This window comes from Scophthalmus maximus, chromosome 1 (genome assembly GCF_022379125.1).
Source record: "Scophthalmus maximus strain ysfricsl-2021 chromosome 1, ASM2237912v1, whole genome shotgun sequence".
In the NCBI taxonomy this organism is placed as follows: Eukaryota; Metazoa; Chordata; class Actinopteri; order Pleuronectiformes; family Scophthalmidae; genus Scophthalmus; species Scophthalmus maximus.
In genome coordinates, this window is record NC_061515.1 from 9,431,328 (window position 1) to 9,455,138 (window position 23,811).

Here is a 23,811-nt window from a genome sequence, read left to right on the forward strand (position 1 = left end):
ATGACTGAACAAGCTAATGTAACAGTGGTTGAAATGTAAATACATTATTAAAGGCTGAGTTTGATGACTTTCAGAAACACTGATACCGGCAACTGTGAAAGCAATTTCCGTACGTTGTGAGTCCTCTCTCGCTTCACCTCTCGCACATTCACTCGCCTCGTGTTTTTACCGTTTCAGTCCCCCCCCCCCATACACACACACACACACACACACACCCACACACGTCTTCCCTTCTCCCCCTCTTGCTGTCGGCTTTTTCTTTCTTTCTTTTCTATTTTTTGTTGGGAGAGTAGCTTTAATATGTCATTGGAGGGGGGGGGGGGCAGCAAGGCTCTAGTGGAGCAGGGTGGGGAGATATGTGAGGGATGGTGTGTGGCAGGAAGAAACCGTTGGGCATAGAATAGAGTGATGACCACGGAAGACACAAATCCACAGACGGCCTTTGGGTAACACAACGCTCTCCATTTTGTGTGGCCGTGACGATGATGCACACATCGCAGATGCAGGCAGCAGGAATGCGTGCATCCACATCTCTTGCTTTATATGTGTACACGTATAGCGAATTGAACAGAGAGCATGGGTGTGGCCCGGTTGGTATCCTTCTCATCTCCCAGGGTGCTCTGCGTCTGCACTGTGACGGATGACGGAGGAGCACAGACGTGAGCAGGCAGAACAAAATATATATTTAAAAAAACCTTCTGGTGAAAATAAAGAACAATTTCTTAATCTTTCTTAAGAGCTATAAACATGCTTTTCGAATGACGGAAACAAAAACACACAAAGTAAAACTAATATAGCCGAAACAATCAGTGTTATTAAATTTGCTGAATGACGGAGGAAAAGTATTTTGATAATCAATTAGGCATTTCTTTCATTTTCAAGCAAAAATATTAAACATCCACTGGTTCCAGGCCGTAAGATGTAAATATATTTGTTGCTTTTCTTTGTTGTATATGACAATAAACTGATTTGGCATAAACCAAGCAGTTTGATGATGTAACAATTGGGTATGTGAATCGAAATTGTCTTGATGCATTAATGATCAATGAGTGTAACCACTGTAGCCTACATGTTCAAGTCCATTTATTGTACATGTACAAGTAAAACATATCTCTTCTCCCGTAGATACCAAAGAAGTCTGCTCAGCAATCTATCTTTAAATTTGTTATCTTTTAAATAACCGTCAAACCAGTATTACCGAGCTTGCAGGAAGAAAAAAAAAGAGTTAGAACTCCAGTGTTTGCCGTGTCGTTTCTTGTTAGATAAGTAAATGCAGCAACTGAGTCAGAACTTGTCTATCAGTTCCTCTTCTGTTTGAGTTTGAGTTTTGATTATCGTGACAGATGCCGCCTCGTGATGTGAGACTCCGAAGTTATGGTGAGTGTCTGTTGGACATCAGTAATTTGAAGTCAGGATCTTTTATAAAAAATTTAATTCCATTTCAATCTAGATTACACATGTTAACGGGAGCAATTTAGAAAATTGCGAGGCAGTATCCTGGTGCAGGTCGGAGTCAAGACCCTGCTGCCCCGTGCTTGTGGATTCTACCAAACAGCCAGGTGTTCAAACGCTCATTCCCTCTTCCAGGCTCTGGGCCATGATTCACCTAAACAGTGCCCGCTGTGATTCCCCCAAGCGCTACATGTTGCATAATGGGTCCTTTCAGAGAAATGTCCCTATTCAATCCAAAAAAGAAAAAAAAACCACAAACACAAAAACCCCAAATGGGAATATACTAAACAGACTGTTATGGACTGTTATCTCTATAAACATGACAACAAACTACAAGATCACGATATGGGCAAAAAGAGAAAAGATGTAAGCATTTGATAATGCAGACAATACTCTACGATTCATCTAAGAACAAATAACATATGGATGAATATGGCACGGGAGTGGGCGGTGTGCTTTCAGCTTGAAATGCAGCGGCAGCAGCAGCTGTCCGTTGTACAGTTGTAGCAATAGCACTTTTATGTTAATGCACTGTTCTGTTGTGTGAATGATCGTATAGTTGACGAGGGATGTCACATCAGCCTGAACCTACTGTATGCTGTGAATACTTTCATCTGCAGGAAAATAACCTGCAATCATACGATGCAATATGCCCTAATGTACAACAGTCGATATGTTCAGCAAGTGGTTCTACACTTTCAGCCTCTTCAGGCCTCCAGAATCTTTAAAAAATCTAACAACCAAAGTAGGGAAAAAAATTACTCTCATTACAACTCACATGCCTGCTCCAACCAAAGCCTGTCACAGGGGAGTGGTCACAAGCCAAAATGATTGGAGACATGCTGCCAAAGGTGACTGCGCCTTGTCCAGTTGAACAGTTTGAGAATCTGGGAGCTTACCTGCACACTTGGTCCTGCTTATAAGAGGTGGTCCCGGGGGGCCGGTTCCTCCCTCTCCGGGCCGAGTCAACAGCACACTGATGTGGTACTCTGTGTCTGGATCCAGGTGCCACAGCTTGTAGGTGACCATGTTGACCCCGTGCACCTCTGACCACGGAGACTGGCTGGCGCGGTACTCAATCTCCTTCCTGATAATGGGGCCATCCCCCAGGATGGAGTTGGTGTTGAGCTGGATGATCAGGTAAGTGGAGCCGGCACGCAGCAGCTGGGGCGGCGCGATGGGGGACGGAGGTACTGTCAGAAGAATTGAGAAGCAGTTCATTTTTCGTTTTACTGTGCATACACACGTTTGTAGTGGTAGACTGCATTAGCTGGCAGAGCACATGCACAGTATGGGCAGGTGAATTTGTGGTGTATATATTTTACTAATCAGTTGTATGCCATCGGATTTCTCACTAGGTAAAAGCCCACTGCGTCTGCAGGGACTGCAGGATGTGAGCAGGTCAAACTGTGTTCAAATAGCAGATTAGTCATACCTATTAACAAAGCATTCGGTGGCCCGCATACATTTTAGCTGAGCACAGAGTGCAAAAGACAGCTGTTTCTGAATAGCGCCGCGCTTAACATGTATGATCTTTGTATCGAAACGATTAAGTGCTCTACATCTTTTTCTATAACTGAGCGTTCTGTCCTCACAGCTGGCCACCATCAGGAAAAAGGAGCCTCTGCAACCGCTGTCGGTACAAACTGTCAAAGCAGAGATTAATTCCGAAGCCCACTGGTCAAATGTCACGCACATGCAGATCCGAGCCACCGAACAATTACACAGACAACAGCGTGAGGGAAGGAAGGGAATGCAGAAGAAATGAGGACAAAGCATGAGAAAAGATCAGAGATGGATCTGTAACTGTGACTAATCCTTCATTCCTGCAGAGGCGCCTCTGTCTTTTATGGCCCTCCTCTCTGTGGGCTTTCAACATTACCAGCACCTCACCTCTACTCTGCACCGCTTCGCTACGCCTCGACTTAGCCTGAAGCAGCTCATCTTTGGTCTGCCAATGGCTCCACCCATAATGAAAGGGCAAATTTAGGCCACAGGCAAGCAGCAAGTGGGGCCAAATGTTAAACAACTCACTCATTTCTCACACAGCTAAAAGTTCACAGGTCTAATACACGTGCAAGTTATCTTCTCTCTCATTTAGTTTTGTTTATTTGACACATTATTTTTCTGTGCATATTAATAGCTGTCTTTTTTTTTCATTGTTTCTCTCTGCACACGGAGCTATTCTGAAAGCAAACATTAGTCTCAGTGCTATACTTTGAGTTTAATGAAGGGTTTCTCTGCACTGAGATTTAGGTTTTAATAGGCTAAAAATCCCCCTAAAATGTACACAGGATCAGAAAAATAACAACTACCAGGCCTCAACAAAAGCCGGAGACATGCAGCACCTTCAGGTAAAAGGTGAAAATGTTTTATTCACTATGTGGACCGGTTGCTGTGCTCTGCGGTCGCTGCTTCATCATGATTCCTGCATGCAAGGAAGGTCTTGAAATGGGTTGATCCAACACATTAAGGGGGTGATTAGACTCTTCTTAGCAGGGTAGCGAAGGGGGGAATGGATTTATGAAAGTCTCATCGAGGACTCAACCTCAGCTCCCGTGAAATAGATTATAGAGTTAGAGCCAGTTGACTTGAACGTGACTTACAGCCACATCTACTCGTGGTGCCGAATGAGCTTCGCCAGAAAATAACATCTTTGTCCTGATTATAAAATAAATGAAGGAAAGCAACTACAGGGACACAATAACACTTATTTGCTGGGAGCATGAGCACATTAAATGGGTTTTCATGGCTTTCTACCAATGCTTTCACTGACTCCTGGTTTACTGGCAGCTCCTGGTGAGAGCGTTTAGTAGCACTTTGTCACAAACAACTTCATATACGAACTGTACCAAACCAGCCTGTATCACAATGCTAAAAGAATCCACGCTTCCTTAACAATCGGAGAGATTCAGTCCATGCTTTGACAACAGTCGAAAAAAACCCATTAATAACAGGAGGGGTATGCCGTGGAGGAGAATGAGAAACTTTCACATCCTTATTGGCCCTTCTCATCTTCCCTATGTGTGTAGTGTGTTATGCCGACAAACCACCACACAACCCTGCCATTAGTATGCTGTCAAAGTGGTGTCAGGCTGTGGGGTTGGAGTGAGTAATGGGAGTGAGGTCACTATCTGTGCAACATGATATGACAGGAGCTGCAGGAGTCCAAGTCAAGTGAACAGCTTTTTGACAGAGAGCTGAAGAGCTGAGTGTGGCAGCCTATCTGACAACTGCAGACCAGGAATCAACACGTCAGGGATACTGCATTCACCGTCTAAAGAGCCTCCGTGTGTGTCAAGCACCATGCCAGTAATGTTGTGGAAATCAATTTCAAATAGGTGTCTATAATATCCACTGTGCTACACAACCAAAATATGTTCACACGATAGTGTCTATCACCGTTTGTTATGCTCAGCCTCATTTTTAATTCATCTTTGAAACATGGCAGGAATTTACTAAGGTCACGAAGAGCAGAAAATACGCTATTATGATAACAGCAGGAACAGAAATGATGCTTGTGTGGGTAAAAGAAACTGAAGGATGAGAAAGACCAGGAGAGAACACGGAGGGAGGAAAGGAGAGAGTGTACCTTTGACGACAAGTTCGGCAAAGTTTGAGACCCCAGAGCCCCTGGGGGACTGAGTGACACAGCGGTAAAGGTCTTGATCCGTCCGCTGGATACCGTCGAGCTGGAAGGATACCACAAAGCGCCGATGACTCAGGTGCTTGACCGTTGCTGTTGTTAGAATGTCCCCATTGTGCCTCTGCAAAACAGAAAAGGGCAGAGTGAGAGAGAGCGGGAAGGGTCACCATGTCCCTCTACACAAACGGGTGTATGTCACCTCAAACTGTGTATCATGAGCAATAGCTGCGTACAAAAACACACAATGCTTATTCTCATACACACACACTATTACTGAAAGGCAAATGATAGCAGATAATTCACACTTTCAAAGTATTGCAACCGTGAAGTCGGGAGACTAGCAGCAGGCAGATTCTGAATGGTCAGAATTAAACAGCAAGGGTCAAGATATCCAGACTGAGTCAAGCTCCCAACATAGCCCCTTCATTAGATCCTTGGTAAAAACATTTAACCAAACAAAACAGCAAATACAAATGCACACGTATTGACATACATTGTGGCAGTCTTGCAATCGATATTATCCCTCCGTTTATCATTAAGTGCTGAGTCCACACACGGACACTGAGTGGGCTACTTAGAAATCATAACAAGACCAGATATGTTAGTTAACCTGTGCATGTTTTGTTTTTTATAATTTTTTGTGTATAGCCATTTGAAAAACATATTTGTACTGTGTGTACTGTTATGAACAATTATTTTTGTTTATTTCCTTTCCTAGTTTCCTTTTTCTTGTAATTTTTAATTTAACCCTTCCATCCATTCTTTGTTATTTTTACCCTATATTTTAAGTTAGCAATATTTAATGAGGTCATTAGAATATATCAGAGTTTGTCCCCCCCAAAACATTTTGTTTCTTTTTTAAAGGCTGTCAACTACTCATTTTAGCACACAGTAGAAATAGAACATAAACTAGAATGGCAGTCAGTAGAACGCGTACCTCTGCCAAGGCCAAACAATTCTACACATCTGTCGGATCCAGATTAAATTCTGACGCATAGATCCCGACACTCATTTCTCTCTTTTTTTTCTAAAATCAAGATCCATTAATTATTTCCAAAGAAACTGAGCAAAATGTTCTAACTCACAATGTTAGAGAAAAAAAAGCTACAAAAAACAATTCCCCGATCCGCCCCTTAAATCGGATTCTCACAAAAATGTTATAGACTCTTCCCTGGCCGATGCCTCGTGCCTCCACAAATCTGTTCAGTATTGTTTGCGTGATTTTTTTTGCTGATGAATAAATAAAGAAACAAACAGACATGGGTAAAAACATAACCTCCTTGACTCGGGGAACAGAAGGGAGATGGAGGAGACGAAGTGAAAAACAAGGGAAAATAGTGATAAGGAAGAAAACGGTGATTTCAATGAATGTTGCATGATGCACCTTGCTTGTTGCACCGTGGGAGATATTTCACACATTGTTCCACACCATTAAAACCACGAGCATCTGTCAAGCCCACAGCGGCTCAACAAAACACATTGGAGTCGACGTTTTTCTCTCATGTTCTCAGGCCATGCTCTTTGAGTGAAATGGTGGACACGAATCTTCATGCTCATCCTTTTGATCTGCCAGCTTTAACTGAATCCAAAGCACGTGAAGCACGCTGGGATTAACAAGGAGACCTTCGGGTTGTGCTTGGTCATCCCGGCCCCTGTTGTACTTCTGATCTGAGGCCATGGAAAAAACCCACAAACCGCACAAACCTCAGGCCAAGCCTTCGCAAACAAACACATAAACACACGCCCGCTGATTAGGGTCAAGACGGCAACAAATCTTGTGGCTGCGGTGGAAAAGAAAAAGGAACCTTAATCGTACACTCGCGTGACCTCCCTGCATCTTTCTAATATCTACTTTTCACTATTGTGTGGAGTGCAGGAAGAAGGCAGGAGAAATTGAATAAACGCAAGATCACTTCAAGTTACATAAACAATCTGGCTGTAGCTAATTTGCGAGGAAATTACATGAAAATCTGTTCATCTGGCAGGCACGAGCAGCCAAGACTGAGCTGCAGCTGGTACGGCAGACACTATGAACACAAAGGGGCACAGCAGAAAAAAAACTGAGACTTGAGTTCACGTGGAGATAACAGGTCTGAACGACGTGTGTTAAACAGAGAGAGCCGGCAGAAAGAGGTGAAGAGGGAAAGTAAACGGCAGAGGAGAGGCAGGCAAAGAGCACAGTGGCACAATGGAGATCTCATTACAGCGGACGCCTGTACGGTTATGCCAGCTAATTACCCAACGCATTTGTCTTCATCCTTGGGTTGCGACCAAATGGGTGGTTTGATGAAGTGTTCCGAGAGGTGGGAGTGAGGACGCTTCAATTACGTAAATTACACATGTCCCAATTTCAAACAATACAGTAAGTTTGCCTAAGGTCAACCATGATTAACACTGGGTGCAGTGGGTGGTAAGATGTCGGAAAACACACTGAATGTGTGGCTGCGCAGTTCTAGCAGTATGAGATTTTTAAAAAATTCAATCTACTTGTTGGGGTCTTTTAATCAGTGATAAGTAACGAGGAGGATTTTAAGACCACAGAGTGACTCCCACCAGAGGTAAGGACTACATGGCCCGTCCGACCTTCACAGAGCGAACCATTCCAGATGAACAGATAGATATCTAATTCCCGGCACATGATTTGAATAAAAACAGGAGGCGGTGAAGAGAGTAAAGAACACCATGATCCTCTAAGGTCACTTCTCAGAGGCAGCAAAGTGAGGGCCTTCACAGTATCCAGGCTCTGTCTACAGTCTACATATAAGCACAAACATCTGGGACACATAATGAGTCCAAAACAGAGAAAACCTTGTTTTAACAGCCCCCATAAATACATGTATGCATATAGACAGTTCAGTTAGACACCGTGAAATGAAGTCTTCGACTTGAGCGTGAGGACTACGAAAGAGAAGAGAAAGAAACCTTAATGACAAAAAAAAAGAAAAGACGACAGCAAAAAAGATGGAAAAACAACCACACGTGACGCAGCAGCTTGTAGCCATTTTGTGTCTCTTTCAGTCTCGGAGGGTGTTTTGTTCCTATTGCATCCAGACCTGAAGTTCCTCTAAAATACATAGAGCAGTCAGTCAAGTGTGGGGAAAAATAAACCCAAACCGCAGTTTTTTTTCCGGTTTGTGCTGTTTTCGGTGAACAAATCTAACAAACTCCCTCCCATTTAAATCCAACACACACACACACACACACACACACACACACACACACACACACACACACACACACAGGTTCCTTTAGCCGCCAGTAAACCACTCACCTCCAGCAGGAACTTCTCAGCCTCAGACGCCCTTCCAGCAGCAACACACTGGAAAGTGGCATTCTGCCCAGCGTTGACCTCCTCATCTCCGAGCCTGGAGAAGTGCGGCGCCTTATCTGAAGAGACAGACAGACAAGAGACACACAGTGAGCTCAAAAGACTCCATCACCTTTTCAGCCACTCACCGTGCCAGTCGGCTATACAGGACAAGGTTTTTGGAATTCCTGCTTGAGAGAACAACTAGCTCTGTCAAACGCTCGCACATAATTAAATCTATTTCACCAACTTTGACGAGGGACATTATGCTGTGACGGAATCCTCTAAATAGAAAGTCTGACACACTGTTAAACATAAGCACTGACTTTTTTTTAAATGAATTTGTATCCAATCCACTTTGTTTTGAGGCTGTAAATTAATGGATAATAAGTCAAGATAAGATTGTACTGATGCATATTAATGTATGTAGCTGCTTATAGCAGTTTCTAAAATCAAATTCCAAATGCAACTGCAGAAAACTAAAACAAGAAAATGATCCTTTTTTTTATGTGTTTGTGTATTTGTGTTGACAGTGGAAAAAATGTGTAGTTGCCTACTTGGTTTCCTATCTCCAGATTCTCCACAGCACACCAGAGTGGATGTATTCATCATAACATTAAAATAATATTGTTAGAGCAGACAAAATACCATAATATATTAGCTTTAAAAGATGAGAAGTGTGTAGTAGTGTGAAAATGTGTACAACCATTACCAAAGTAACTCGCGAACAAACAACACCAGATTAGAGGCGATCGATATGTGAACATTGTGTGAGAGTGAATGAGCAGAGAGAGGAGTCAGTCCTCCACATTTTGACAAATAATGTCCCAGAATACTGTGCGGCGCTGCCAATGAGTCAGTGTGTGGGAGTAGCCCTCGCATCCAACTCCATGATTAACAATAGAGCAGTGAGAACCAGACCCCTGCGGAGCCAAATTACCGGGTGAACGCCGGCAGCGCTGTCTGCCATCTCTGAGAAATGGGCTAGGACAAGTTGAGATGTCACTCTGAATGATTGACAGGACGGCATGGCAGAGCAACAGTGAACCGAAGCATTGGGGAGAAGCAAGTGTTTGGCTCTCCCCCGTCCCCTGCTTGGTTCTGCACAACACTGCTCAGCCATCTTGCAAAGGAGGCGGATGGCAATTTGTGGATCTAGTTTGTGTGTACAGCGAGGAGTCAGTCAGGGGAGAGTGCCTGCCTTTGTACCCCACAGGTGGCCATGTTTCCTCTGAGTGAGTCTCCCTCCTAAGGTTAATTCATAATTCATGCCTCAGAGCCAAACATAAACAAACACCGAAATGAATGGAAAAACAGGCCATACATTTTGGCAAGAACCATGTTGTTACACCGCTAAATGTGTCAGATCGTATCCCCAGGACTCTTTAGTGTGATAAATATTTCACTGGTCCGTAACACCGCGTTCACAGTCAAAGGCCAAGGCTCAGAAGAATATTACTAAAATGTCAACCATGCTTTAACAACAATTCACACAGAAGGAACTTGAGGATGTATCATTTCATTGATTTTTTTGGGGGGGGAGGATTTTTTACTATGCAACACTTCATCTTGTTTTTCACTCCTTCTTCTCTCCTCACACTCTTCTCTGGCGAGTAATGCAGGATGGCCGAGTGCCACATAATAAGGCACGCTCAGGTCTTGATGAGAGTTCTAATTATTTAATGGCCACAGTGGGAGCATTCAGGAGACGCCATCTGCTGTCTCCGGGTGAAGCAGGGTGGCTGACTGGGCGGTATGCGTTCAGCGGGGGGGACGAAGCAATGTCACAGTCAGTGTGCGTTTAATGAAATCACTGGAGGAATTCACTTCCAACATGACATCCCGGAAAAGTCCACCTCCAAACACTCCAGTCATAACAATAGGGAATATATAAATATTATCAAGGAGAATCCCTTGAGAGCAAAAGAGCCTTCAAGCATGCGTCAGTCGTACAAGTCAGTTGAAAGCGATGTGGACTACAGGTGTTACATGTCCTGTGAGCAGAGAAGAGCCCTTGTGCTCAGCACTGGACTATACAGGAAGGAACTTTGTAAGTGCACTTTGTCCAGGTATTAGGCTCAGGTGTGTGAATATGTTTGACACCACGTCCTGAGGGGCCGACAGCACACCCTCACTTTTCCACCACTGACACAAAAAGCAATCCACTGCAGGAGGCCACTGGTTCCAAAAAAAACCAAAAAACAACCTCACTCCGAAGAGAAGGGTTTCCTTTCATGAAGCTTTGAAATGTAGTGCTTGATGGGAGAAAAGAGAAACCTCTGCGTGACAAAAAACGCTCTCCCAGGCAGGCCAGGAAACAGTGAAGAAGTCCTCAGAGAAAATAAATTCAAGATTTCACTGATTAACAAATCAATTTGGCTTTCAAACAAGGCCGGAGGCAGAAGGGCAGGTGTGTTTTCAGGGGGAAGGGAGTGTTGGCATTTGGGTGTCAAAGTGCTTTAATAGCACTACTGTCATCGCAGGATGCCTCAGGACAACCCGCAGCACTAATATTAAAGGTCAATCAGCCATTACGCTTCTCCTCATCCCATAACGTTTCATGCTGCTTTGAAATACAATTGTCCCCCTAAAGCCAGTAAACCTTTTCGTATTTTGCCTCCAGCACCTTTTGTAATTGTAATCCATTGTGAGAAGTGGCACTTACAGCAGGGATAGTTGAGCACCATGATGTCATCTAGGGCAATGTAGCCTCGCCGCTCCCTGGAAACTGTTGCCTCAATCAGAACCTGCAGAAGTGGAGCAGACGTGAATACATGATCAACAGATTAAACTCATTACCACAGCGGCAAAAGCATACACTTGTGACTAACCTGAAGCTCAAACGGTAAAAGCTGAAGTGCAACAGCAATTTTCCCAAGAACCCTGAGTGAGCGGTGTCAAATCGCTCGCTATCGTTGGCTTTTGATGACGGATAAATTAGTTACAAACAATTCCCATCACCACATCAATGCACATCTACTGACCAAAAACAGGAAAGGATTTGGTTAGAGAAATAGGAGAAAGATAGAAGCATGAACAACAAGAGATGGATAAGTTCTGCCTCTGTCCGCGGGGCCAAGAGAAATAACGGCTTCATCAGGAACCACACGATGTGGTGGATGATGCGATCATATTCTACATCCGGGGCGCAGGCGGTGGTGGAGCCATAACTGCAGCTCATACAACTTGTACAGGGCCACGAGACTCAAGGGAGGACAAACCTCCGTACCGCCCGATGGAACAATAAGCCGATTGAGCGGCGGGTTCTCATGAAACCAAATCAATATCAAATCACCATCCTCAGTAATGGCGAGAGAGTTATGAGACACAGGGGTGATGTTTGTTTTCGCCGCACCAAGGACAGTCCTCCATCCACACTTTTGATTGAAGGCCAGCTCTGAGTTATTGTTTCTCATAATCCTCCGGTCAAATGATTACAACATGGTTCCTATCGCTGGGTGTCGATTTTTATTGAAGCCACCGCACACACGCACACGCACACGTGTTTACACAGGAGTAGCTGTAATATGTTATAGAAGATTGGAGCTCGTTCTTCTCAAAATCATATAACTGGAATGAGAGGTCATACTGTCCACCAATGATTTCTGTGTGTTGTAAATGTATTATAGGGCTGGCTTTTTCCAATATTGATCTCAAAATGATACCTGAGTTTTCATACAGATACAAAAACATTTTTTTTTTCAACATATTTTTAGAAATATTTTTTAATTTATTTGATGTTTTTTTCACTTTCTGGGATTTAGGGAATGAAGTTTTTTTTTCTACAAGACGATTTGTCTTTTTACTGAGACAAACAAAACTAAAATATCCCTTCCATCAGTCGTCTAGCTAAATTCAATCAAGAAAGGTTAAGCACCTTGTATAGCTACAATATGACCAAAATGCATCCCTCTTGTAAACCTGCCCTGAACCCCACTGAATATGACAGCAAGCTATTGATGCAAATTTTTTATAGTTTTTTAGTATCTAAGTTTTGGTTCCTTGGTGAAAACCTCACTTTGAGACTTTTTTTTAAAACCAAAAATTAGGGTGTTTATTTCTGCCACACCACAAAGGAGTACAAGAGTACAAGCGTGCAAGAACTTTGCTTATTTAAAATAATTAAACTGAATTTAACTAACTATCAGCATTATCATTTTAGTCAATAAATATCTCATCAATAAAATAAACAAGCAAGATGAACAAAATCATTTGGTACATTTTGGTTTCATGCTGTTTGATACACATTGCTGAAGTTACATTGATGCCAGTACGCGAAGGGTATTGAAGGTCAAAACCAAGATTATCTTCACTTCCACAGTCCACTTTTGTTACACGCTTCAATGTATAGTCGCAACAACATCGGCACAATCTGTGGCCCAGATTCCAGCCTTGCACACTCAGCGGGTCAAAGGTAGTCAGACTCCCTGCACTTGGAAAGGAAGACGTGTGATTACAGCCACAATTGGTGTGACAACATCGCAGGCCATGCACGACCCCTAAAGGCACCTCCACAGACCGCATTTTGATGGCATGTAAGGAGACTGGGGTCCTCTGCAAAAAAAAACCAACAACAACTCAGAACTCAGAGTGAGATGCAGGGAGCCAGGCATGCAGGCTATAGAGAAGAGGTGAAAAGGTCCTGGCTGCTGGGTCTCGGAGTTGGACAGTGACCCTGCTCTGTCTATAGCTGGCTCAGGGACGAACACTGAGGCTAATCTTCTGCCAGAGTCGATTTTCCTTTTTTGTTCCCAGACCTTGCAGGAACCTGAGCCGGAAGACGCCACTGCTCAACAAAAAGAAGATTAACATTACCTGTTTGCATCATTTCCATTTTTACCTCTCTTTTTTTTCAGCTGTTCTATTTTCTTAAAAGCCTGCGGAGTCTAATCTTTTCTCATTTCATTCCTTCTATGTTTCATTTTTTTTCATTGTCTTCTTTATTTCTTTTGTTGTCCATTCCCCCCCTCATTTTCTGCACCTGCCCAATCATACAATATTTATAGCACTGATTAAAGCACAATATGTTTCAGTGGGCTGACCTGAATTATCTGTGTGAGCACACACTGTCATGCCATTACACTCACATTAAAATTAGTCAGAAAACAATGATTAGGCTTAATGGTACACAAGGAAGAGAAAGAAACGTCTTGGAAGTCTAATAGAAGGTGTTATTACTCTCTGCAGAACTAAAGCACTCAATAAGAGATTGATTGCCGGTTAATCTTCAGTCTTCTTAGCCATTAGGGTAGGAGATTATTAAGAGGGAGACATTCAGAGCATTTGTTTCAATAAACAACCTTTCCAGATTTTTATTGAAAGCCACTTTCCCAATGAAACTTTCCATATGCCGGTACTTTATCCTAATGAGTGGTTATTTTGGAAAAGATAAAAAGGCAGGACTCATCTTGGGGGAGAGGAAACAATAGTGTGACACACAGTGAATTACGACTGCTATAAAACGCATTTGAGGAGAAAATATTACATTAGCCTGTTATATTGGCTTTTAGAAACAGTTGTAATGTATACAAATCAGGAGACTATTTATCTAGCCCTATAAACCAGCTTCCTTCTTTTACACACCATTATACAGAGAGGGCTTTCACTCGCCATAATGCAGTCACAGATAAATAACCCCTCAATATTCACAGAATAAAGGTCAGATGCTGTAGTTAATCTTTTCAGGTGGAAAATGCCAAAGGATAACAGCCTGTGTATGGGAATCTGGTGCCAGTGTTAGGGATGTCAATTCATTCTCTACAGTATTTCCCATGCTGGAGGACTCTCTGCAGGCTGCAGTGGGGGAAATATGAGATATTATCTGACAACGCTCAGACAAGAAGTTTCTTAAGTCTTCGATGTGTCTCCTGCTGCTTACTTGTTCCTTTTTGTTTTAAAGAAACTAGGGTAATAATTTAAAAAAAGGTTGACTAGATGTTTACAAAATGGACCAATCCAATCCTAAAGTTTGTCTTTACATAATTCAACCTATGGGGAAAATCGGCTCAGTTGTATTCTTTCCAAGGCCGAGATGAGAAGATTGATACCAATCTCACGTTGTGCAAGTCAGAGCTGGTTAGCTTAGCTAGCTTAGAACAAAGACGAGAAGAAGTAGAGGGAAACAGCTAGACTCACCTATGTGGTCTTATTTCACATGAAGGGTGATATGAGTGTAAATACACCTACAAAGCTAATCAATCATCACATTATATCTTGTTTATAGAAAAATATTGCCTTGCAAAACAGCAAGACAGCATAAGGCCACTTCATCCACTTGGCACATAACTCCCTCAACATGTAATTTTTTCATGTGTTTTTTGGAGGATTTAAATGTATTAATTTTTATTTTTATTAATTAAAATTGAGGGGCCGCATCCTTTGGAAGACTACATGGTCTACGAAGTTGACCGGGACGATAGACCACAAAGCCCGGACCAAAAGGAGACAGTCTGGCCAATGGAGCTATGGAGTATGGACCAACTATTGCCATTATTGTCATTATCTACTTTGAGCCTCTGCACTTACTGCAGCTTGGCTGCCCGCATAGCCAGCTTGTTAGGTTGGTCACTGGCATGCAAGGAATCCAGAGATATGTTTGCCCGAGGGGATCTGACCTTTGGAGCCTTGGTTGCTTGAGGATGTAAGGACACATTTGTTGGCCTTGTTTGAAGGAGCCTTGTAAATGGGACAGCACGGTCGCACCGCTATGATGCATTCAGTCTTCAAATGCAGCCTCAAAAGGGTGCGGCTCCTGAATTGGGACACAGCTATTTTAGTGTGTAGATTTAATGGTTTATATAATGCCCACATGAACAGAAAGGGAAAAATGTCTCTTTGTGATTTTTGGTTATAGGGGCAAGGTGCAGGCAACCTGTCAGCTGTAGGGTTAGTGAGGGCAGGCTTTTGCAGAGGTCTCTGTGCAGGCATGATGTTGCCAAATCTGGCAATCTCAAGGTGTTACTAAGGCAGAATCCAGTAAGTCTTTTTGTTGTCTATCAGAGGTACAGTATGGCAGAAGGACACTTCCTGGTAGTCTCAGGGTTTGTGGCTGCGTGTAGTGTTGAAACCTACTGTTCAGACAACTATCTGGTCAAAGATAGCCACTGGATTTGACTGACTCAGACTGCTACAACTTCACATTAGTTCAAGATTCACTAGTGCATGTTAGCAGAACCGTCTCATGATCAGAATGGACGGCAGCAATGATTACCTGACACTTGAAAACTACCCCGACCTATCATTAGAGCAGTAACACCCGCATCAGGTAGGATGAGGTGAAAGAGATGAATAAAATATATCATACCAACGTCAGGGAAAAGGAAAGAATAATGAAGGAGAGAAGAAAAGCAAGATTGACGACGGCATTTGGAATAAGACAAAGAAGAGAGGAGTGAGTGAGAAATGCTAAAGAGCGAAGGGGGACATGTCTACGGCTCTAGTTGGCAGTCATGGAGGGTTGGATAACATCTTTAATATTTGATAACAAGGTTCTCCAGGTATTGCAAACACTTCTACCAATAAGAGGGGGAGAGAAATATGGCAATGTACACCAGACACAGGCATCTTCAATCGAGACACCTCAAGGTGATCTTACTCTAGATTTCCACCTCAAAATCCATTGAACTCCAAATCCCAATTTCACAACTATGATAGGAGGAAATATTGTTTCTGTAATGTCTGTCACCCCCTGACATTGGTACAAAGGGTAAACTGCATCCTGCGCGAATAATAAAATATTAAGGAAGGAAGCAAGGAAATTATTTTTCAAATCACCAGGCAGGTGAAGCGGGGTGGTTTTGGTTTACAGCACATTAATCCTCTTAGTTTTGGTGATTATCAGAGAATTTCTCTGACTGTTTTTAATTACATTCCACTGTGACATTTTCTAGACATAAACAGTAGTGTAAACAAGGTATTTCATTACACCCCCAAATCATGAAATCAGCAAGCTAGAGCGTAATCTCACATCTGTATCTGTTCAGTGCAAAAATGCTACGCGGACATTTTGCATACTTGTACTGTAGGCATAGAGCTGGGAGCTCTAACATGACCTGGAATCTAATAAGGTGGGACAAACCCTGCAGAAAACAGTCTCCAAAAGGATGTGAATACTCCTTGGACTTTATTTTACTCAGAGGTGATGATAAGAAGTGCCTATTCTCCAAATCTTAGCTCGTTTAATGACATGGTAAATCTGTCTGCCTATCACTTAAAATCCACAATGACTGAATTAGACTTGCTATATGGAGCTGATATCATCAGAATTTAAAATAAGACAAGCTGCAGCTCTAGGGCTAAAAGTCGCAGGTGAATACCAAGAGCACCGCTGGAGTTAAAGAGACTATATCAGATTCCAATTGTTCTGCTTTTTTGTGTTTACCTATCTGTTTTCACCGCACTCTCGCCTGTAAACAGCAGAGATAATCGAGCAATGAGATGCTTTAAGAAGAAGGAAAAAACACATTTGCGCCTTGCAGCTTCCCAGACAAACCTTTCTGTTTAGTCTGTGTGACGGAGAGAGGAGACCCTGTGTCATTCCACATTGATGAGGGCTTTTGACTTCTGAGGGATTAGCAATGTACTTTGTGTGGTCAGTTTGTTCAGCTTTCTTTGCACTGAGAGGCAGAACAAGGTCAGAGTTAAAGGGGAAATGTGAAAGAAGAAGCACTGTTTTAATCCCCTACATTCTGCAAGTGGATTGTTTATTGTGTGTCAATACCTTTTGATATCAACAAATTTAAATCCAATAATTTTGAACACTGTTTCTCTCCCACACCAGATTAAAAAAAAAAATAGGCCATTAGCAGTTTAAACCACTGGATTAAAAGGCTGTGCCGTCAATACTAATTTTACTGTTAGGCCATTATAAACCTCCGTCTCCTAACTGGAGCCGCTCATTGGGAGCCACAGCACACTTCTGACTCACCTATGAGCCGTCACTGTGTACGGGGATACTTAGAGAACCTTGAGAAGAAAGCACACACACTCCACCGGGGAAGCGGAAGGGAGGACATGGAGAACAGAACAGCTAAGTACACAGGAAAAAATGTCTATGCTTGAGCACACAGCACTTGAGTAAAGACAGGGGGGGAAAAAGACGAAGAAGGATAATACATGTTATTATTGTATTCATGACTTATCTGTCCTGTGTGTGTGTGGGGGGGGGGGGGGGGGGGGGCAGAGGGAGTCTGTTTTATAACAGCTAAGCTCTCACTGCATCCATCAGCAGTGAAGCGCTCTTTACCAGGACACTCAGCCACTTTGAGCTTGTTAATTGTAGAACGTCGAACGCGAGTGTGACAGCTGTTTAATACATTTAATAGGTGTATTGTAAAAGTGATGATAACCACTGAAGAAGCCATGAAGATAAGAGAATCAAACACGTGGGACCACATTGTTTGCTGTAACACTGAGCTGATGAACAGTTTCACTGGCAGGAGTCATTGCCAGCAGGTTCGCGAGGGGCAGAGCTCCCAGACAACGTGAATGGCCGAGGCACTGTGCTCCTGTAGAACCACAGGAAACTGGAACTGTAGCTCGACTAGCATCTGCATCTTAACAGGTTTCCTTTCAAGGCTATGTTCCTTTGGGTCACTGGTGTTCTTTTAAACATATGTCAAAAATTGAATTCAAAAATCATCACCAGTCTCATATCTGTACAGTAAATATGAAGGGAGAACAAGGAGCCAATTAGCTTAGCTTAGATAATAGCTGACTCTATTCAACAATGTAATAAACATACACCAACCTGCAACACTAAAGCTCGCTATTTAACATGTCATATGTACGGTAGTTTGTTTTATTCCAACAAAAACTCCTTGGTAAAACCAAAACACGTTGTTTGAACGGATTAAAAAAATGAGATTTAAATTAGTTAATCAATAAACTAGAGTCAATAAACTACAAATCGACCATGCAGATTTGAGTGTGTTAATATCCCTCTTGTTCATCTCTCAGCAAGGGGAATACAATTCCCCAAACATCTCGCTCTAGAGTCGTAGACACCTATGCACCTTAAAATAATATTTCTCTCCTCCATTGTAAAATAAAGCCTGTGACACATTTGACAACTCTTGCTAAAAGGCACACTACTCGACTTTATTGCTTCTTTCTCCACAGAGTGTGCAGAAAGAAAGACACTAGATTAGATAAATCCGCATCCCTTGTGCTATTGTCCACCACACCACAGGAGGCACCCATATATTCATCTACACCCAGTATAGATGCTTGTCATCTACCTTTTGTTAATATGCAATTAAGTGCCAATCAGAAGGTTGAAGTCGGCAGAACACGCTGTGCCCATGGTGCCTCCGTGGGTGAAATCTCTACCAGGGATGACCATGTGATACCGGGGCCCTCGAGCGCCAACACTGGCTCCACTCACGGGGGAATCAATGCTAATTACATTGCAAATCTCAAGTAATTAACACTGGATTCACTTGCAGGCTAAAATGAGCGGTGATCAACACAGCTCACTGTGTAGCATTTTTCAGCTGTTCAAGACGCCTATCGATGGGGTTCTGCAGATCTCCATCACAGAAATGAAAACCTTCAGTTTACCGTTCATCTCTTCAGCATCTGGTTTCTTTAACAAATAATGAGATCAAAGTAAAAGTACTAGAAGAAGCCCGCAGAATTACTAAGACACATCAGACACATCATCACAGGTAGGAATAAGAATAAGAATGGCGAAGCTCATACCTGGTATTCATTGGGCCAGAAGGTGCTGACAGCCAGCTCAAACTGATGCCACTGTTTCCCATGTGAGCCTGACGTGTTCCACACTGGACTTCCGAGTGGACCGCCGTTGACTCGCACGTACGCCCTCAGGGCCCCGGGACTGTGGCCATCGCGACTGTACAGGAAGTAGCTAAATTGGACGCAATGCGTGTCATTTTCGCTCAGCGACTGCAGCAGCAGTTGAGCGCGATGACCCACGGCATGCTGGGAGGAGTTCACCAACATATACGATCCTGAAAGGAGCAGAGGAAATGCTTCAGTTATTCATAGTATTCCATGTAGTTCATATTATCTGATGACTGGTTTTGAAGCCAATATATTTTTTTTTATTCATTTATTTATTTATTTATTTATTTATATATATATCTAGACCGGCTGTCATATACAATATGAGTCAAAAACAGATGTCAGAGACTAATTGCGGCAGTAAAGCCTGCATTTTTAAAAGTTAACAAGCGGCTACAATGCCTGCAGTGATGAGTCATTTTAAATTAAAATCTAAAGCAACCAAAGTTTTTCTTGGGAATAACAACTAACTCTTTTGGTCAGCGTTTTCCTTTTTTTATTATTATCATGTATTATATACAGTTATGGTGCTTTACACAGTGTGAGGCATTAAAAGAAAACTGTGATGTAACATACTGCGAGTGTGCACTGTGCATTATAGCAGATTTGCATATCAGGAGATATTTATACAAACTGATGATTGAGTCAAGATACATTCTAAAATCTTTACCAATCTTTACTTAATTAAACTGCTTTGAGATAAAATGGACTAATGCTGTGAAAGAGCAAATTAATATAAAGTGCTTTTGTCACAGGACAAGAACTTATTCACATCAGTTATTTATTTTGTGAATATATCTATAGCCCAGTTTAGTAGATTTATAGGCAACCGATGTATGTTTGCATATGAGCCAAAGAGGGGTTTGTGTTAACCAGACTCATGAACCAAGGCACAAGTGCGTAAAGGAACAAATCTACTTTTAACCACTTTCAGCAGGGTGAGTCCGCAACTCACTGCTGTGTGTGTAGGCGGTTGATAACAGAGAAAGAAATGTGCCCTGTTGAATAAAAGAGACACAGTTGGTGCTGGCAAAGGCACTACTCCTTGTAAACACTGGAGAGAGCGGGAGGAAGAACCGATGGCAGTTTTCCTTGTGCAAGGTGATGCCGAGGGGGGAAATGAGATTTGCAACAACAAAAAAAACACCACCCATAGCATCCTCTAATCAGGATAACATAACCCCATTGCCCTTTACCTAGCGTACGTCCTGCCTCATGTCTGTGCCCACTAACATGATTAGAACAACGATGTTGGGAGACCTTCCTGTGTACACACATAGTCAGGCCTGTTGTCTTTGTACTCCAAGGTCTTTCTGTTCTCAGTCAGACATGAACCCAGGAGACCATACAGTCACAGCCTTGGAGCCACGTGTCCTGCACACATTTTTTTTCTTCTCTCCACGCAGATGAAATGGCATGTGAATGCCGACTTGCCAGACAGAGAAGGAATTCTTTACATCCCACAGTCAGCGCCTCTAAATTGGGAAACATCCCCCTTCGAAGTCTTCCCACCTTCTGAATAACTCCCCACGCTAAAGTACTATGAGTTATAACTACAGAGCAGGAGAGTCCCCCGGGTCTGCTCTTCTAAAAGACAAAGCCCAAACCCGACACCCGCCGGGAGTCGTCTGGTTCCTCACCAGCACCACTCATTAGGTGAGAAAACACTTATTGCGCCATTGAGTGCAAATCAGACGAAACAATTAAAACCACAGGCCGATGTTTCAGAATGAGATTCACAAACCCAAGCTACAAAGAAAGTTAAACTGACGACCACAGGGAAGTTGGGATGATCATTATCTAGAGGCTAGAGTGCAGCCTGTGCTGTAAAGCCCAATTGCCCTGCAGTCCACTGTCAAAAGCCCCTGATTTGTGTCTTGTCCTGGGCTGTGGATCTCACCATTCTCATTTTGCTTTACTTAATTAGATTTTTCAAAATCTGTCTCCTCTCCTGCAACCTCCAGGCCCACAAGGGACTAATGAAATAATAGCAGAGGGCTGAGGAGCTGCAGCCGCATACTGTCCTCACTGCTGGTTATATCCTGTCCTTTGTTGCATCTGTAGATAACACCTTTCTGTCGACGCTGCAAGTTGCTACAATGTGAGGACACAAGAACCCGTGGCCCTGCTGCCCTTTAACCCTCCTTTGAGATTCAGATCGAAGATAGGTGAAGTCATACATTTACTGAGATACTGTATATGTACAGTGCACATGAATTAAACATTGCGATAAATTGAATCGAGGTTCAGGACGCAAAGAGTATTAGTCAAGGGGTATAGAAGCCTCAAATCTGGTGTAATGTAAATCTAATGCTTTTAAAACAAACAGGGACGTCTTTTTCTGTGATTGAGCAAAATATGGTGATTTTAATTCACATTTATATTTTTCTAGTTTATAAAATGTAAAAACAAATGGTGGGGAAAATAAATGCATCACAATTTCTGGTAGCACCAGGTCTTTGAAGGCTGTTGAATTGTTAGTTTTGCCTTGGAACCTAAAAGTTATACATATATATATATAATTCCTCTTTCTCAACCACAAAGTACGTAGGCACATACGTGACAGCGGAGGGATAGAACCTGCTCAGTTTCCTCGCAGCAAATGACATGTGAAGACAAACAATGATTTTGGTTTAAAGAGAAGGAAGAAAACCTTGCTGGGGTCAAAGAGTGTCCTGTGAAGTGGTTCAACACAGCACATGTGTATTTCACTGATGGACAAATCAATATTAACGCTGAGGCCTCTCAATTTAATTTTACCTTGAAATGGGGACACAATGAATAACATCTTCGGAAGTAGCCGGAGAGATGAAGAAGTTGTTACATTCCATCAAGTCATTTTTTAGGAAGTAAAGAAGAGGTCGGACTGACGGTCGCTCCCTGGTCCACACAAAGTTATGTCGCTGTTTCTGCCCGCCGTAGAAATCCTTGGACTTATCCCAAAAGCACTCCTAGACTGAAGTTGTCAGCCTTTATATTCGTCAACTCCTTGAACATACACTTTCCCTGTAACCTTCCATGTGTCATCAGCACTTAAGCCTTCACAAGTTTGAGCGGGAGAGTTCTGTCTTCTTGCTCTTCAACGTGAAGTCATTTCATCAGTCGCTAAAATGACACTGAACCTGCAATATGTTCAATTACCCTCTAAAGCAACACTTTCTGCCGGGCCATTCTTCTTGAAACTTGAATTTATCATTAAAATAGCATCATACTGTGAAGCTCTGTAATGATGACTGCACTTTTTGATGCATGTACAGTACACAATGTCCCCATGTAGACATGATGTAACTTCTTCCGGTGCTATGATGAATATTCCCACTCCTTTATCAGTTTTGGATTTAAATTTAATCTGCCTGCGTTATATCAGTGGTTCTCAACCTGTTATCCAGGTCCCACACCGCCCCCCATCAAATCAAATGAATTCTAATGAATATTAATGGTGACCTCTTCTTGATTATTCTAACTATTTATATGTAATAATATTATACCGTTTTTATTTATTCTCTTCTTCTCTATTCTTCATAACTATAATCATTTTCTTATGAGCTGGATTTTTATTCTGTGTTTAATTATTAAAGCAGCAATGTCTTTGAATGTTGAATAACAGATTTGATTTAACTGGACAGTTGTAATGTTATTATCATTAGTTTCCCTGGGAAGAAAAAAAGCCATGTTAACAGAAATTATATTTGAGTAATAAACGGTTAGAAATATGAAATTCAGGCATTGCAGAAGCTTGATTATTGATCACAAACAGCAGCCAATCAGGAATGCCAAAGAAAAACCATCCTTATTAATTGTTCGAAAATTAAAAAGAAAAGATTCTACCAAGAAAAAACTCTGAGGCTAATGGCAACAAAAAAAAAGAGGAAGCAACATTACTTGAAAGGTGAGAGCCCTGTGCTTGGCGGTTCTCTGCCCGTTTCTGCACAGCAGGTTGCATTCAAGTAAGTTTCAGCTGTAGTTCGCCCGAGGCCATCAGGGTCGAGTGATTACTGCACGTGGAGGACCAGGCTGAATCCCTGATCAACTGTGTTTGCTGGTAAAGCAGGAAGAAGCAGCCCAGTAGAGCTTCTTTTTTTTTATCCACGATACTTAACAAACCTGCTAACCTTGGTCTTATTCAAAATAATCTGCTGAATAACTTAGGGATGCTTGAAACAACATGCATCACTTAGATGAGGCGGCCTGAAGGGTCTCCCACTTGTACGGACAAAAAGCTTGATTACCAAAGTTGGCCTTTTCAATTTGGGCTCCTCAGCTTTGAACTAGACATATGACCAGATTATAACCAAACCAGTTTCATCTTTTAAATGACCTTTTTGATTGACTGATTTTAGCCATTAACCTTTTGAATGCACAGATCTATTACACATAGCCAAGGCCAAACAATCCTACATGTGATCTTCTAGTTCTTTGGTAGAAATGTAAAAGATAACCCAAATTATATATTTAACATTAAAACACCCCCTCCCACTCCCCCACCCCCCCATTCTAGTTGATTTCTTTCATTGTCTTTCTTCTTTAGTTACTTTACTCTGCTTCCTTCTCTCTGTTTCTTGTTTACGTATTCATTCAAAGGTAAATGCTGGAACATAAA

General features: G+C 42.3%; 1 protein-coding gene across 4 annotated transcripts in view; it reads right to left on the minus strand.

Annotated features, from left to right (window-relative positions):
• ptprub (protein tyrosine phosphatase receptor type Ub) overlaps positions 1-23,811 on the minus strand; it is a 142,328-nt gene that overhangs the window by 48,928 nt on the left and 69,589 nt on the right. For all 4 annotated transcript variants that reach the window (XM_047332399.1, XM_047332392.1, XM_047332382.1 and 1 more), the window contains exons 3-7: positions 19,107-19,378; positions 11,071-11,152; positions 8,370-8,485; positions 5,045-5,219; positions 2,352-2,645 (exon numbers count right to left, since the gene is read on the minus strand). In XM_047332399.1, coding sequence (XP_047188355.1) covers positions 2,352-2,645; positions 5,045-5,219; positions 8,370-8,485; positions 11,071-11,152; positions 19,107-19,378 — 939 coding nt within the window. The remainder of the gene's footprint in view (positions 1-2,351; positions 2,646-5,044; positions 5,220-8,369; positions 8,486-11,070; positions 11,153-19,106; positions 19,379-23,811) is intronic.